This window comes from Rhinoraja longicauda, chromosome 6 (genome assembly GCF_053455715.1).
Source record: "Rhinoraja longicauda isolate Sanriku21f chromosome 6, sRhiLon1.1, whole genome shotgun sequence".
In the NCBI taxonomy this organism is placed as follows: Eukaryota; Metazoa; Chordata; class Chondrichthyes; order Rajiformes; family Arhynchobatidae; genus Rhinoraja; species Rhinoraja longicauda.
Genome location: NC_135958.1, coordinates 18,635,594 through 18,653,332, shown reverse-complemented (window position 1 = coordinate 18,653,332; position 17,739 = coordinate 18,635,594). Strand labels below are relative to the sequence as shown.

Here is a 17,739-nt window from a genome sequence, read left to right as displayed (position 1 = left end):
TTCACAGATCCACGAGTTTTGAGAATATATATTTATAGAGAATATATTGAGAATTTATTGAGAATATATATATATATATATGTTTAACCTTGCTGTATCTTTATAAATACAATTGCTGATGAGTTTACCACAATGGTATATTAAGAATCCATTCCTCCATTGGTACATTTTAAATGACTGAAAAAAACCTTAAAACATTTGAAATTGGATCATTCATCAGATTGGTTGATGTACGCTGGCCTCTCTCTGTCTGCAGGAAGAGTCATGGACTCAGATAGTACGGTGCAGGGCCTTTTGGTCCAACTCGCCCACTCCAACCATGTTACCTACTTCACATAGTCCCATTTACCTACATTTGCTTCTTATTTCTCTCAACCTTATCCATGGACCATTCCAAATCTCCTTTAAATGTTGTGATGTACCTACCTCTATCACTTCCTCTGGTAGCTTGCTCCATATACCCACCACCCTCTGTGTGAAAAAAATGCCCCTCAGGTTCCTTTTAAATCTTTCCCTACTCACCTGCAGCCTATGTCCTTGATTTTTAGACCCGAGGAAAACAAGTGACCATTCACCTTATTTATGCCCCTTGTGATTTTATCTACCTCTGTAAGGTCACCCCTCAGCTCCTTCACTCCCGGTTAAAAAGCTCCTCCCTATCCAGTTTCTTCTTATAACTCAAGCACTCCAGTCTTGGTAGCATCCCTGTGAATCATTTCTACACCCTTTCCAGCTAAATTACATTCTTCCAACATCTAGGCAATCAGAACTGCACACAATACTCTGAGTGTGGTCTCATCATGTGCAGTTGTAACATGACATCCCAACAGTGCCCTGACTGATGAAGGCAAGCATACCAATCATCTTTTTCACTACCGTACACCTACAGTACGTCACCACTTACAGGGAACTGTGTACTTGTATTTCTAGCTCTCTCTAATCCACAACAAACTCCAGGGTCCTGCCATTTACTGTGCAAGTCCTGACCTGATTTAACTCACCAAAAAGCAACATTTCGCAGACATTAGGAGATTTTATGCAATAAAATTTAACTCCAATATACTGACCAGTTTTTATGCCACTCCCATTATTGCAATCTGGATGCCTTTCTGATTTTGGCCAAAATTACATTTTATCCAACGCAAAGATCAGGAAAATTGATATAGGTTAGAAATAACTTGCATGATCTTTTGCGGTGATTTGATGAATGCAAAATGGTCAGCAATGATAAAACCAATCCACAGAAACTCTCAGCCGGAATATATTAACCATTCTTTAACAAGCCAATGAGTCAGAGTAACACATGTCGGGCCATCGAGTCCACGCTGACCATCGTACACCCATTTCCCTCTCCACCTATTTTCTCGCACTCTTGTTGGTTCAATGCTTTCTCCTGTTCAGTTGTCTAATGCCAACTACCAGTGCAATCACAGTTGAGTCCGAACCTGTTCACATATACTTCCCATGCTTAAAGCAAAACCTATGGCTAATTTCCAGCTACTGATCCAGATAACAGACCCCCAAGATTAACGCTCTGTCTTTGGTTTTATACTTTATCTAGCCCAGCATGCAATGATGCTGTTCACCCCTCACTTGTCCCTACAAATCAATATCCCAGTGCTGACCAGATATTGTGTAAAAAGGTATCAATTCAACTGCCTTTTCTGGAATGCTGCCCACAAAAACCACTGGTCTGTTGGGAGTATTTCATAGCAGTAATCATGCTTAATGTGTCAAGATAATCTGACTAAAATAAGATAGGATCCTCAAAGCAGCTTCTCTCCAAAGCCTATTATGGCTAATAGAACTTGCATTGATTTATAATTAGTGGGCGAGTTAATATATGCCATAACTTATTGATCAAATCTTGACTTTAGGTAAAATTAAATTTGTCATAATACCACTTACATTTGTCTGTACAATTCCCAATATATTAAATGTCTACAGATATTCTCGTCTGTACATGGTCTTCACTAAATAGCTTTTCTCAGTCTCTTCTGAACTGACATCAGCATCATGATACGGCTCACGCTGCCTCAAAAACGGTGATGATCAGACCTATTGGTGAGCTGTGAAGTCACACACCAGCGTTTGTCTCAACACTCTCACTTTGTAAAGATCAGACATCACTCTGTGAGGCCAGCAAGGTATGGATCAAATGCTGAAACACAGTGGGAGATATCATGCCTTTACCTAGCTATCGATGGCCAGGTGGTGATGGATTGGCTTATATTGGCATTGACCACCACAGCCAACAGTGAAGAAGGTTCGGGGAAAGGGTGGGCAAAAAAACCCCAGAAATTGTGTGGGACTTGGCTGAGCGGGTTTAAAGAAAATATTTAAAATGAAGGAATTTCAAAGAAATACTATGCACCCTTATTTAATCATTGATTCTGCATAATAATAGTGAAGATAGTATTCTTCTTTAAAGGAAAGGTTTACATTTATGGAAGGCAACTCTATTATCAGACTGCCTTTTTCCATTCTGACTATTTCTGGTTTATTTCTTGGGTTAGTTGAACTTTAAATGCCGTGACTGAAATGCAAACTGCAAGAGTGATTTATCGTTTCTCCATTCGAAGTTGCTACACCCCCACTCTCCTCCCAATTTCGTCTCAAAGAATTATGAAAAGAATTCAAGCACATCTTACTTCTGCAATTTTGGCAACAGAAATAAAAAAGCTTATTAATCCCAGGCTGGAAATTCAATGGCCATCAGACAAAATGCTCAGATTCTGGGAATCACAAAGGTACAGACAAATGCACCAAGTTGCTTTGTACAAAAGCACGGTTAAAGCAATAAATTGTTTCTTTTACACATCATGTACAACTCAAGTTTATTAAATTTTAAATTCAAAGGACAAGTCTCTTTGTAAACAAGATTAACAATGTTGATTCAAGGGACATGCTGCCTTTATTTTCAATCTGAGGCCATGATTAGTTCTTTGTTTTTGCGCGTTAAAGATTTACCACAGATTTGCAATCCACCTTCAGTGCAATTAAGGCAAGTGATATGCTATAACTAGCAAATGGTGTATCAACCGGGCATTCAGTCACAGCTCCCGAATGCAGTGCAAACCAATGCTCTCCCGAGCTCATTCCCCAAACCCCTGGTCATTGACTACCTCTCCACCACCCATATCACTACGTTTCAAGAAAAGGACCACTGCGAATGGCAGATTCGCAGGACGTTGCCCCGACAAATCATTTGCCTTGCGTGTAATCAGATCCCTTCCAATGATTTAAGTACACTCATCTCTCACTCAGCACCCTGGCTACGATAGAGACTTGGATTCGTATCGGTCAGGTGGTTTTTGGGAGGGGACGTTGTGATACGGTGAATGTTACATAAAGGGTTTATCGCTCTCATAAGGAGCATGGAGCACTTGAAGGTCTGTGGTGCATCTACTCAGCTGGGGGCAGGTGGAGTGGAGTGGAGTGAGAAATCACCCTTCAGGACCTGGTGCAAAGTCATACTGCTGACTACCCCTCTGACCCGCACAGCAGAATAAGCTACACCTATTTAAATATCGTACAAGCACACTCAGAAGCAACTGGGAACGTGATCACTGTTGGACCCCAGATAAAAGAAAATGGAAATCATAACGGTTGACCAGAGAATGGTGAGGAGACGGCGGTTAACAAAGCCCAGCCCGTGCACGAAACCCAGGTCACTTCAGGTCATCTGAGGCCCTGTCAAAAATACAGATGAGCAGCACACTTGACAAAACGTCAATGATTAACATTGGAGGTGAAATAATACTGGGCGCAATGTTTGCCAAGCAAATTGGGGCAGTGAGATTTTAGATTTATTTGGGATCACTAAATCTTAAAGTGTCTTATGTGCAGTTTCCATTGTAATCTCTGGACATCGATAAAGTGAATTAAATCAGTGATGCACTTCTATTTTGTTCCAGTACTGGACGTATCCCCAATTCTAAAGTGGGGCAGTGAATAGCTTTAAAATCATGATAGGTATACTTAAAATATTTCCATTTGTGATAGCAAAAGGATGGAAGATCCTGTCCAACGGCATGAACTGAGTGGTCCCTGGACACGGATGAAATTACTTAATATCCCCTTGGCAAACCTTATCCCTATAGTATTGTCATGATTTTACATGGGGTGAGGACAGGGTAGATTAACAATTGGGGGTGGGGGGGAAGAATTGGCAGAAAGATAATGATGCCAGGACAACTAATTTGAGTGTGAGTGTACTAGAATCCTATCACCTAATAGCCCGCAATCATCCAGCTTTTAAACAAATAATAGGTAGAATACAGCATATATCAACTGCATGAACTTCATGCTGTTTTCAGAAGGAGGATCTCACCTCCAGTGGCAGATAGTTGTGGACACAAGCCATCGAAGGCTTCAATTTTGCAGGCAGTGTTTGATTTTTAACTATTTCTTGTCTCTGGCGAAGTTTATTGTTAAGTTGGCAATTAAAAATGGCAGAGTTTGAAATGTATTCTTAATATTAGGATCCCTGAAACAAAACAATTTTGCTTTTAAATGGATCATTTTTGCATTTTAAATATTTCTAGTAACAGAGTGGGAGCCGATAGAAGTACACAGTTAGGGTAAAGATCAATTTGGCTTTTAAGACGATACAGTCATGTTCCATGTGAAACATTTTTAGAAAGGTTTCATGTAAAGATCTCCTAAATCATTGTCAGATTCAATTTGACTGGATAAATCTCCAGCTTGTTGAAAATGATTTTATGCAATGTGTTGTTTAACTATCTTGCACTCACTGCATTCTGCTGGAGAAACATTCCTGCAAAGCCGGGCAAATGCATTACAATCTTTCACGGAGTGTTGTGCTTTGGGTCATGACTTCAGAAACGTTTTGTTGTCTTCTGAATAAATTAAGACACCACCCTACCCTGCTTCACTTTCTAGTGTAGTGGTTTTGATATTTACTCTGCTACAAAAAAATACTATAATCAAGGGCAAAATCCATTTTTGTTTGTGAGTATGTAATCCAGTTACTGACAGGTGCACTCGTCCTCCAATGACACCAGATTGTCACAAGCCAGTCTCAGTAATTGATTAGCAGTAGAGTAAACACAACGTTAGCAGTAGAGTACAATCCAACATTGTTTGCCCATGCCCCACTAACACTCTTCCCCTCCCAAAGAACTATCAGTGTGTGGTGGTCATTTAAGACAAAGAGCTTGATGCAGCTACATTGCATTCCACAGTCCTGTGGATAAATGAGATTGAAGTTGGGAAGCCAGGCATGGTGGGCGCTTTTCCGGTGATGAGTAGATGAGTTGCCCATCTGGGAAGATATTACATTAGCATAATATTATTAGATTGCGCTCTGAATATTTTAGGATTCAGTGCTTTTTTAATTATTCAAACATTTGTATAGGTAATAACTTTGGAAAAAGTCCTTCCAATTGGTCTGCAAATGAACTTGAAAAATCACCATGTGTGTACTAAACCAGCAATTCACAGACCTGATCCCCTATTCATAAATACTTACATTTTATGTGACAGACATGGGACACCAGTGAGTAAACATTGACCATTGTCAGCCATAATGAGAACACCTATCATACCTTTCCATTTAATTAGGTGGATCTGATTTATTTTGTTTACAACAACTATGAACACACCAGTGTCATCTCATGCTTAACCTTGAGCAGAGCCCTAAGTGCTTTCAGAATTAAGTACCTCTAGGTGAGGCTGCGCGATGCGCTATTATTTTCAATGTGTTCCTTCTCAGCCTTCATCTGGCAAGAGTCTAGCATTTTGTGTCTATCTCCTCTTTTCAAGTTGCAAATCAATGCGGAGTTGTCCAAACCAGTGAAGAGCATAAATCCACTCTGCTCAATTTGCTGTCGGCTAGGCTTTGTAAGTGCAGTGCGTGGCAGTGTGATAAGAGCAGAGTTTATACATTGAATTAAATTTATAAAATTCCAATATTGGGCCTGCCAGATATTTTCAATTGATATTATGACATGAGGAACAATTTTAGATGAGAATATTGATTTCAAATGTGAAAGAAAAGTGGAGGACAGGTAATGTGCAGACCAATGATTAATAATAAAGTAAATATTGCCTCTGGACTGAAAAGAAATATTGTACATGGCCCATTGGCTGGATATGCAGCGAATGTGTGAGGAATTAATCACAGGGGAGCACTGGGGATGCAATGATCACAACATTGTGAAATTCTCACAGAACCATAAATTAAGAGAGGAATATCGGCCAGCCTATGCACAGCGAACATCTGCAGGGCTGAAGGACAATACATTCTAATGGTACCCGAGCAGCCCGACAAAACTGACCAGTTAGCAAGTACCAAACATGGGAATCCTACAGTCAGGTGCACAGAGTCTTTTGGTTGGTGCCAAGCATCACAGAGGGAGTTTCCGTTCCAGCTGATCGTTGCGGCCTGCCCGCTGGTGCCTGATCTCCAGGTGTTTGTTCTGCACTTTCTCAAAGTGTTGCAGCAGTTCATTATAGTCGATCTCTGACGGGACTTGCCTGTTGGATGTCATGGGCTTCTCACTGGGCCTGTTAATCAAAACACTTGCATTTAACGTACAGCAAACGGAAGGAAATTTTTAATGTCCATGGACAGGCAGTGACAACACAAAGGATGGCCTACTACCCCTTCAAGTGAAGCAGTATATACATTCTACTTCCAGATCTTTGCTTTTGGACAATTTCTTCCCTTGATTTATTTTTCAGCTATTTGGCACTCCTTCAGCTCATGTTATCCATGCCTCAAGAGAGGTATGTAGTACAACATCAAATAAACCCCATCTTCAAAGTTCTTAGCCTTTTTCTTCCACTGATCGTCCTCAGTGCGAGTCCTTCTGTGCCATCAATGGAAGCAGTCTTTCACAATTTAGTCATCCCATGCCATTCAGAATATTAAACTCCACCATTAAATTCCACCTTTGTTTGAGAAATACATTCCACGATTTTAAGCCCTTTTATGTGATCAGAACTACCCCAGTAATTCTTGGATTAACACCAGATCCTGCCCACACACCCCATGAATAACACCCGCTCCTGCTGATTCTGCCCACAGTCCGTGACTAACAGCAGCACCTGCCCACACAACCTAAGACTAACACCGTCCTGCCCATTTTGCCCACAATCTGTGGTTAACATCACCTCCTGCCCGCACTCCCTGTGACTAACAGCAGCACTTGCCACACACACCGTGACTAACACCAACTCCTACCCACTGTCACCATGAATAACACCAGCTCCTGTTGATTCTGCCCACACACCCCGTAACAGAAGCACGTGCACACCGTGACAAACACCAGCTCCTGCCATTTTGCCCACGCTCTGTGGCTAAGATCACCTCCTGCCCACCCTCCCAGTGCCCACCCTCCCAGTGCCCAACAGCAGCACCTGCCCACACACTCTGTGACTAACACCATGTTCTGCCCATTTTACCCAGGTACTGTGGCTAACACCAGCTGCTGCCCACACTCCCTGTGACGAACATCAGCTCTTCCTCACATCACCTGGGGTACTCGTGATTAATGTCTCTCCATCTCCCAATGACTAACAACAGCCTTCTGCTCCTGGTCTTGAAGCCGAATACCTATCCTCCTCCCACAAGTGCTGGACTCCCATGAGTACCACCCAGGTCCTAAAAGAGCCTGTGTTTGGAGAGGAGGTAAGCATGGCACATTTTCTGCTATGAAAATATGATGCTTAGAGATCTGATATAAACGCTTGGAAGACTGGAGCACTGGGTGGCAAATGTTGGAGCAATAATTTTAGCATCAAGATATTTTATGCCAGAGTTTGGGTGAGTGATGACCATGTACAAATAAAATGATTTCTAGCGAGATACTATCTCATCCCATTCCATTCCCAACAGATAACACAAAAGGCCATGTTAATTACTTACAACATTTCCGTCACCTACAACGGGACCCCACCACTGGCCATATCTTCCCATCCCCTCCCCTCTCTGCGTTCCGCAGAGACCGTTCCCTCCGTAACTCCCATGTCCACTCGTCCCTTCCTACCCAAACCACCCCAACCCCGGGCACTTTCCCCTGCAACCGCACGAGATGCAACACCTGTCCCTTTACCTCCCCCCTCAACTCCATCCAAGGACCCAAACAGTCTTTCCAGGTGAGACAAAGGTTCACCTGCACCTCCTCCAACCTCATCTATTGCATCCGCTGCTCTAGATGTCAACTTATTTACATCGGCGAAACCAAGCGCAGGCTCGGCGATCGCTTCGCTGAACACCTGCGCTCGGTCCGCACTAACAAAACTGATCTCCCGGTGGCCGAGCACTTTTAACTCCCCCTCCCATTCCCAGTCTGACCTTTCTGTCATGGGCCTCCTCCAGTGCCATAGTGAGGCCCACCGGAAATTGGAGGAACAGCACCTCATATTTCGCCTGGGCAGTTTGCAGCCCGGTGGTATGAACGTCGACTTCTCCAACTTTAGATAGCTCCTCTGTCCCTCCCTTCCCCTCCTCCTTCCCAGATCTCCCTCTATCTTCCTGTCTCCACCTATATCCTTCCTTTGTCCCGCCCCCCTGACATCAGTCTGAAGAAGGGTCTCGACCCGAAACGTCACCCATTCCTTCTCTCCCGAGATGCTGCCCGACCTGCTGAGTTACTCCAGCATTTTGTGAATAAATCACTTACAATAAGGCAGAAGGAAAAAAAAGAGGCTATTAGTTTGATACAGTCACAGTGAAAACTTCACTTTAATGTGGGGTGTGGAAGTAGATGAAGGGGGTGGTGGAGGGTGGGGCTTGTTTCTTGCCTGGTATTGACCAGGTGCATATGGAGAAGCTACAGAGAGCACCACAGCAACTGGCCAGGCTTCTTTCACAGCACCCTCGATCTCCACCCAACACGAGGATTGGAGGAAATCACTTTCCTGACTGAGATATACTGTTGCTCTTTTATCTTCACCTGACTCAAATTTTGGAACTCCCTACTTCATAACTCTGCGTAAAAAGTGTCTTCATCCCGTGGTAGACACAAAATGCTGGAGTAACTCAGCGGGTCAGGCAGCATCTCTGGAGAGGAGGAATGGGTGACGTTTCGGGTCGAGACCCTTCTTCAGTCTGAAGAAGGGTCTCGAACCGAAACGTCATCCATTCCTTCTCTCCAGAGATGCTGCCTGACCCGCTGAGTTACTCCAGCATTTTGTGCCTACCTTCGATTTAAACCAGCATCTGCAGTTTTCTTTCCTACTCCTCTTCATCTCGTGGACTGCATACATTGAAGACAACATTTCTCCACAACGGTGATGGGTGGTTAGTAAATATGACCTTGTCAGAGAAACACATATATCTACATGAATAAAGTTTACAAACATGGGCCCCATAATCAAAAAGTCTCCTCATCTGCCTATTACTCCCAACTCACTGAATATAGAAAATATCAAAAGATACATACAGATAAGGTTATATTACTGAGCTGGGAACAGTCAGTGACATGCAAATATCAGAAAGATTACTTAAATAAAGTCCTTTGGCTTGATACAATCTATCTACTGGGGCCATAGAAACAGAAACCACTCAATGGCAGACACAGTCATGCAGTGCGGAACAGGCCATTCGGTCCAACGTCCATACCAACCGAGATGCCCAATCTAAACGTCCCATTTATCCATGTTTGCCCTATATCCCTATCAACGTTTCCTATCCATGTCGCTGTCAAAATATATATTCCATATATACACCACCATCTGTATGAAAAAGTTACCACTCAGGTTCCCATTAAATCGTTTCCCTCTCCCCTTAAATCTATGCCTTCTAGTTCTTGATTTCCCTACCTTGGGAAAAAAGGTATTCACCCTATCTATTCCCCTCATTTTTGATAAATGTCTATAAGATCACCCCTCAGCCTCCTGCGCTCCAAGGAATAAAGTCCTAACCTGGCCATCCTTTACCTGTAACTCAGCCCCTTGCATCCTGGCCTTAACCTCACAACTCTTCTTTGCACCCTTTCCCGCTTAATGTAAGCTTTCTTATTGGCAGGGTGACCAAAACTGAACACAATATTCCAAGTGCGGCCTCACCTACATCTCGTACAACTGTAACATAAAGCCTCCACTTCTCTACTCAATTCCCTGACAGATGACTTCAACACCTCTGTGATGCCACTCAATGTTAAATGTAACGGATGTGTTAAAATTCTAGAATTAGAAAGATCCTCTGTCCTCATGGTGTTGTCGGAGTGAACAGAAGGAAACCTGAATACTGAACTGTACGGTGGAATGGGGAAAGGTAGAGATTAAGAAGAACCTTATTTCAGGCCCGCAGGAGAAGGAGCTTTGTACATCTGAGAAGTCCAAAGTATAATCATATAAAATATTACATTATGGGCAGCATAGTGGTACAGCTTGTCGAGCTACTGCAAGGTCAATTCTGACCTTGGGCACTGCTTGTGTGAAGTTTGCTCTTCATCCTGTGATGGGTGGATGTCCTGCGAGTGCTCCAGATTCCTCCCACGTCCCAGTGTCGCGTGTGTCAGCAGATTAATCGGGCACTGTAAATTGCCCTTCATGTGTAGCTGAGTAGTAAAATCTGGGGAGAGGTTGACAAAAATGTGAAGTGAATAAGAACTAGGTTTAAATGTAGGACCTGTGTGAAATAGGTGGTTGATGGTTAGTGGAGATTTGATGGGCTTAAAGGCCTGCTTCCTGCTATGTTTCTCTTTGACTAGGTGTGTATTTATATGTCCCCTACCACCAGGATGACTAAATCATTTTCCAGTCAATTAACTACTTTCCAATTAAAGTCACATTTGGAATTTAGGAACTTTTGCTTCCAGTTTAACCCCACAGACAAAAACGTGATAATAAACAAATAAAGTGATGATTTCTTTTTTACATTGTAGAACAAAGATTAAAAAGTAGCCAGAACTTCCAGCTCTTGTTTAAAATGGTGCAGAGGGTTTCCTTTACCTCTTCTTGAGAAGGCAGACGAGATATCAGCTTAACAACTCACTCTCAATATAGTACTAGAGTTTGGATTTAAATTGAACTGGGGCCTGGGGTAAAAATGTTAGCACTGAGCCCTGGGGTAAAAGTGTTAGCACTGAGCCATAGCTGAGGAGCAAAATGTTTTGACTCTGCTGACTGATAGAATGTGGGGTCTCCAGTGGAACGTACAAGCTTCACACAGGCCAGCAGATAGCACGCAAGCAGTTCTTACTGAAGAACAGCCTGTTCTGTGAGATGGTGGCCTTGTGACCCACACAGTGAAGTCAATAACCTTCCGAGCAGCATTGCTCCCAAACAGCCTGCCAGGACAGGAGTCGATGTCAGTGTGAAACTATCATTCAGGAGCCTGATGGTCCCTTGAGCTTCAGTCCAATGAGTTTATACAAACTTCACTGGTATTTCCAAATTCCTTTCCCCCTTCCTCAGGCTGCAGATGTTTAACACTGTGATGGGTGATTGAAATGTTTTGAAACTAAAAGCAGAGGTTAGTTGAAAACATTAAGTGGGTCAGTGTGCATGTGTTGAGGGATAAGGCAGGTGAGTGATTCTGAAAGGAGCTTGCTCTGAAGTGGGGCCACACCCAAAATCCCCAGCACCTCCATTCTCTCCAATCATTCAGTGACCTGCTGAGGACATTCGCTTTTTTACACTTTATTATCAGCCTAATAAAAAAAAGGCAGAGACCGAGTAAAACACTAAGAGAGGCAGTATTTAAAAAGTTAAAGCACCCAAAACAAAAGGACAAAACCAACTGCATTGCAAAACAGCCAAACCTCAGTAATTTAGTTAGCTGGTTTCCTCAGTATATGTTCAGCTCCAAATAATTTGAAGAACTATTGAATTTGCCCTATCCCATTTGATTCCTCTCCTTCTGAAGTTCATTCTCATAGAGCTAGGCAGCACGGAACATGGCCCTTCTGTCCACCCTGTCCATGCTGACCAAATTGGTAGTTTTGGCTAGTTCTATTTAGAAGGCCCATAGCCTTCTCAACCCTTCCTATGCAGATATCTGTCCATTTGTCTGTTGAAAGTAGTAATTGTATTCCATCCACAGCTTTCACTGGCAGCTCAATTCCGATATGGATGACTCTGAGTGAAATGCCCTCTAGTTTTAGAATCCTGGGAAAAAGACTGCGCATTATCTTTACTCATGCTCCTCATGATCTTATACATACAAATAAGGTCACTCCTCGCCCTCCTATGCTCCAAAGAAAAAAGTACCAGCTTATCAGGTCTCTCCCTGTAATTCAAGCCTACAGGTCCAGATAACATCCTGGTGAATCTCTTCTGCACCCTTTCCAACTTAATGACATCCTTCCTATAACTGGGTAACCAGAACTGCACAGACTGGTCCCACCAACAACTTATACAGCTGCATTATGATGTCCCAATTTTGCAATGAATATCCTTCCCAATGAAGGCAAGTGTGCCAAAACACCTTCTTCACTACCCTGTCCACCTGACTCACCATTGTGAGGAAACCAGGCACCTGTACTCCCAGATCTGTGTCCTGCAACACTCTCTCGGGCCCTACCGTTTACTATGTAAGTCCTGCCCTGGTTTGACATAGCAAAGTGCAACAGGTCACACTTGTCAAGAGTTAAATTTGTCATTCTCGTGGGGTCCCTTTCCGATTGATCTAGATCCAGTTGTAAACTTAGATATCCTTCCTCACGATCCACAACAGCACCAATTCTGATGTTATCTACAAATTTACTAACATTGTTAACTGCATTATCATTCAAATCTTAAACGCATATAACAACCCCTGCTACACTCCACTGGTCACAGACCTCCAATCAGAAAAATCCTCCTCAATTAGCATGCATAATATGGTATTACAACATTATATGATTATGGTCACATAGAAAGTGCGGATATAAAAAAATGTAAAGTTTGCAATGATGTAGGTTAGTTTATTGGACTATCGTTCCGTAGTCCGTCAAAGCCCTTACTAAAGTCCATATCAACAATGTCCTCTGCCCCACCCTCATGTGAAAGATACATCTTCTGGATGCACTGGGACGCATCCTCAGTGATGTGACCTGGGGTCATCGGGTGTTTCGGGTCTCACAACATCAGACACCCTCGCCCAGGCGTCCCAGCCGGGGTTGATCAGGCCCCGATGCGTCCCAGCAGCAACCGCCCACGGATCAGCCCTCTTAATCCAAAGCCATCTAGTGGCTTTTTTTGCGGCTTCGCTTGCGGATTGAATGGCCCTCTTCTTTGCCAGCACCATAATGCCCAATTGGTTGAGGACTTTGCAGAGTGACCATCCTGCAAAGCCTCTACAGCCCACCTCTATGGGTTCATAGCATGTCTTCCAGCCTCCGTCCCGGCACATCTCCGCCAGTTCTCTGAATGCATTCAAGAGAGAGCTAAATAGAGCTCTTAAGGATAGCGGAGTCAGGGGGTATGGGGAGAAGGCAGGAACGGGGTACTGATTGAGAATGATCAGCCATGATCACATTGAATGGTGGTGCTGGCTCGAAGGGCCGAATGGCCTACTCCTGCACCTATTGTCTATTGTTCCTGGTACTTTGCACGTTTCCTCTCATTTACTTCTTCAATACGCTCTTCCCAGGGTACTGTCAGCTCCAGAATGATCAGCTGTTTTGTCACTTCGGAGGTGATGATCATGTCTGGCCAGAGTGATGTTGCTGTGATGTGCTGCGGAATCAATCCTCTTGGTGAATTCAAAAAACTGTTTCAGATTTGTAAGATATAATTTCCCACACACAAAACCCTGCTAACCATCCCTAATCAGTGCCTATCCAAATGCTAGTTGATCCTAAGAATCCTCTGCGACGTTTTCACCACTGACATCAGGCTCACTGGCCTGCAGTAGCCTGGCTTGTCCTTATATTTTATTTCTTCAATAATGGCACAGCATAAACCACCCAAATGTCTTCTGAAACTTCACCTGTGGCTAACAGTGATGCAAATATCCGTGCAACGACCTCTCCAATTTCCTTCCTAGATTCCTACAAAGTTTGTGGATGCATTTGGTGAGGCCCTGAGATTTATCAACCTTAATGCACTTTAAAATCATCAATTCTCTCTTAGGATATAGATCAATTTGGATTTGTGCTGAACAAAATGGTCTCCATCCTGAAAATTCCCATTCAGTGCACATTTCACGCTGCTAGGCATCACATGTCTTAATCTTACCTGACACCCCCATATCCTATACCTGGGATATGGTGGTAACTGAAGTTCTCCACGTCACCCTGGCTGATATCATTCTCACTAAAATCAGGAGTTTTTAGCCTGGCCCAACCAGGTCCCTTCTCCAGCAGGTCAGAGAGAGTGCTATCAAAATGCAGGTCAAAATTCTTTCTACTCAAAACTTATCGACTCAGTGTACTAGGACACATCCACACGAGTTGAGAAAGGACTGAAGAATGTTCTGTTCATTTCCCTCTACTGATTGTTGCTTGGCCTGCTGGGTTTGACCAGAAGTTTGTTTTTTGCTCAAGTCTCCAGCATCTGCAGTCTCTTGCGCCCACATGGTGAGAGTTCACCGTCAAAGATTTCACTTCTGAAGGAAGTGGAAATGCAGAGAGCAGCAGCAACAATTCAACATTTTCTGGAGCTGAAGATATGTAATATTTGGGGTGGGACTTCATAAATTCTAGCACCAACTCCGGACGGTCCGTGTCTGATTTTACAGTCACAGCTTGTTCTGCTGGGCAGTTATCTCGAGGAATGTCTACAATAGTGAGCTGCCATCACAGTCTCAGGATATTCCTGAGATCAGGAGAAACACCTTCAGTTAGATGGTGGTGAACCTATGGAAAAAAAGTGCTGGAGCAACTCAGTAGGTCAGTTAGCATCTCTGGAGAACATGGATTGATGTTTTGAGTCACAACCCTTCAGATTGATTGTGGTGGGTGGCACTAACGTCCGTGGTGATGAAGTGCTTTGAGAGGTTGATTATGGTGCATGTCAACTCCTACCTCTACAAGAACCTTGACCCTTTACAATCTGCCTACCGTCACAACAGGTCAACGGCGGATGCTATCTCACTGGTCTCCACTCCGCAATGGACCACTTGAACAATAAAAACACAAATGTCAGGCTGTTGTTTATAGACTATAGCTCAGCATTGAATACTATCATTCCCTCCAAGCTGGTTACCAAGTTCACGGAACTGGGTCTCTGTGCATCCCTCTGCAACTGGATCCTCGACTTACTCATCCATCAATCTGTACGAATTGACAGCAACACCTCTTCCTCGATAACCATCAGTATGGGAGCACCTCAAGGCTGCGTGCTCTGCCCCCTGCTCTACTCATTCTATACTCACGACAGTGTAGCTGGACATAGTGCGAAGTCCATCTTGAAGTTCGCTGACGACACCGCCGTTGTTGGACGAATTACAGATGACGATGTGTCAGTAGAGAAGGGAGATCGATTGACTGACCAAATGGTGCCAGCACAATAACCTTGCTCTTAATGTCAGCGAGATCAAGGAACTGACTGTGGGCTTTGGAAGAGGAAAGACGAGGACCCACAAACCTGTCTATAACAACGGGACCCTGGTGGAGAGAGACAAAATCTTCAAATTCCTGGGTGTGCACATCTCTGAAGATCTTTCCTGGACCCAGCACACTGATGCAATTATAAAGAAAGCCCGTTAATGCCTCTACTTCTTGAGAAGATTGCGAAGATGTCAGAAGATTCTCTTGAACTTCTACAGGTGTGCAGTGGAAAGTATATTGACTGGTTGCATCACAGCCTGGTTTGGCAACACCCAGGAACGAAGAAAACAGTAAAAAGTGGTGAACACTGCCCGTTCCATCACGGGTTCTGACCTCCCCACCTATGAAGAGATTTACAGGAGCTGCTGCCTCACAAAGGCAGCCAGCATCATCCAGGCTACATGCTCATTTCTCTCCTATCATCGGGAAGAATATACAGTATAGGAGCCTGAAAACTAACGTCCAGGTTCAGAAACAGCTATCATCTATTAAACACTACAACCTTCAAATAAGCTCTGAACTACATAGACTTGGGGGCATTGTTTTTTTGTTTTTTTTTTGCACTATTATTACTTGTTTTACCCTAGCAGCTGCGGCTCACCTGCGGTCCATTTGTCTTTGTGTTTTTGTTGTGGTTTTTTTTTGTCTTAATTGTAGTTGTGATGTGGTGTTTTTGTGTTTGTGTACTATGTGTGTATGTGGGGGGGAGGGGGGGAACTGTAACATTGTAAATATGTGTCCCTTCCGAACGGAGACCCGACCTTTGTTTTCTGGGTGGTGTCTCCGTTCCTGCTGCGGCCTACCATCGGCCCAACTCCTGGAGCTGTCGGCCTCCAGGGCTCTGGTTCGCAGAGCCCGCGGATCGGACTTACCATCACCGGAGCCGGCCGTCTTCGGAGACTGCGGGAGCGGCTGCGACTCGCCTTAGGCTCGGGCCGCGTGGATGCTGACATCGGGAGCTCCGGCAGCGGCAGCGGGTTCGCCCGCCCGGGATCGCGGGGCTTGGGTCGAGGACATTTCACCGTCTGGCGCGGCCTAAGATATGCCGCGGGATATTTCTCTGCTGGGCGGGGGCTTCAATGTCGGGAGCCACGACCGCCCCAACGTGCAGCAACAGCGGCAGCAGCAGCGTGTTCGCCCGCCCCGGATCGGACTTATCATCGGCGGAGCCGGCCATCTTCGGAGGCTGCGGGAGCGGCTGCGACTCGCCTTGGGCTCGGCCCGCTGTGGACCGTCCGGTGCGGCCTGCAACCACAACAACCTGACTGCGGGCGAGGACAGCAGGAGAAGGGAAAGACATTGTGGCCTTCCATCACAGTGAGGAGAGGACTGGAGGAGACTCACTGTGATGGATGTTTCTGATGGATGTTTCTTTTTTGTGTGTTTTTGGGGTTGTGTAATTTGAATGCCTATTTAATGCTTTTATTGTTGGAATGTGTTTTGGTTTTTTTTGGGGGTTGTGTAATTTTAATGCTTATTTAATGCTTTTATTGTTGGACTGTGGGTGACTGAATTTCGTCCAATATTGGATGACAAATAAAGCTATCTTGAATCTTGAATCTTGTATTGTATGTTTGTATCTATATATGTACATGTGGTGTGTGAAGTTCAGTGTGTGTGTATGTATACATACACATATATATATTGTATATATACACACACACACATACACTGAATTTCTTTTGATTTATTACATCGTTTACAGAGTACTATGTTTACATATTCTGTTGTGCTGCTGCAAGTAAGAATTTCATTGTTCTTTTTGGGACATATGACAATAAAACACTTTTGACTCTTTGGGAGGGCGTAAGAAAGCTGGAAGAGAGTAGGGGCAGGACAGAGGCATGCAAGTAATAGGTGAATATTGGTGAGGGGGAGGTTTTAATAAGCAGTGGAATTTGCCAAAACAGAAGGCCGTCGAAGCCAAGTAGCTGAAAATGAGTTCAATAAATTTCCAGATGCAAAAAGCATCAAGGGATGCAGGGAGAGAGTGGGAATACAGCAGTGAGATGAGGATTAGCCAACATTTTATTGAATGGTTGAACAGACTTGAAGGGTCAAATAACCTCCTCCTGTCTTATTTTTTACTTTCCCGTGTGTTAAGTCTGGCTCAGTTTTGAGGTTTTCATTTGGTGCACTGCAACAGGATGTTTGCTGGATATCCTGCAACTTGTTTGGGGTTTATGTAAATGAACCTGGAACTACAAAAACAGGTGAGATCCTTTTCCAACACTAAATAAAAATCTTTTAAAAAACTGCTAATGTTCAAAACTTGCTCATTCACTAAAAG

At 43.9% G+C, this 17,739-nt stretch overlaps 1 protein-coding gene across 3 annotated transcripts in view; it reads right to left on the bottom strand.

Moving 5' to 3' along the window:
* Positions 1–2,825: 2,825 nt before the first annotated feature.
* Positions 2,826–17,739, bottom strand: part of vac14 (vac14 homolog (S. cerevisiae)) — a 252,869-nt gene continuing 237,955 nt past the window's right edge. For 2 of the 3 annotated variants that reach the window (XM_078400593.1, XM_078400594.1), the window contains exon 20: positions 2,826–6,531. In XM_078400593.1, the coding sequence (XP_078256719.1) occupies positions 6,372–6,531 (160 nt within the window). In that variant the 3' untranslated portion in view covers positions 2,826–6,371. The remainder of the gene's footprint in view (positions 6,532–17,739) is intronic. The other variant, XM_078400595.1, reaches the window with a different exon arrangement.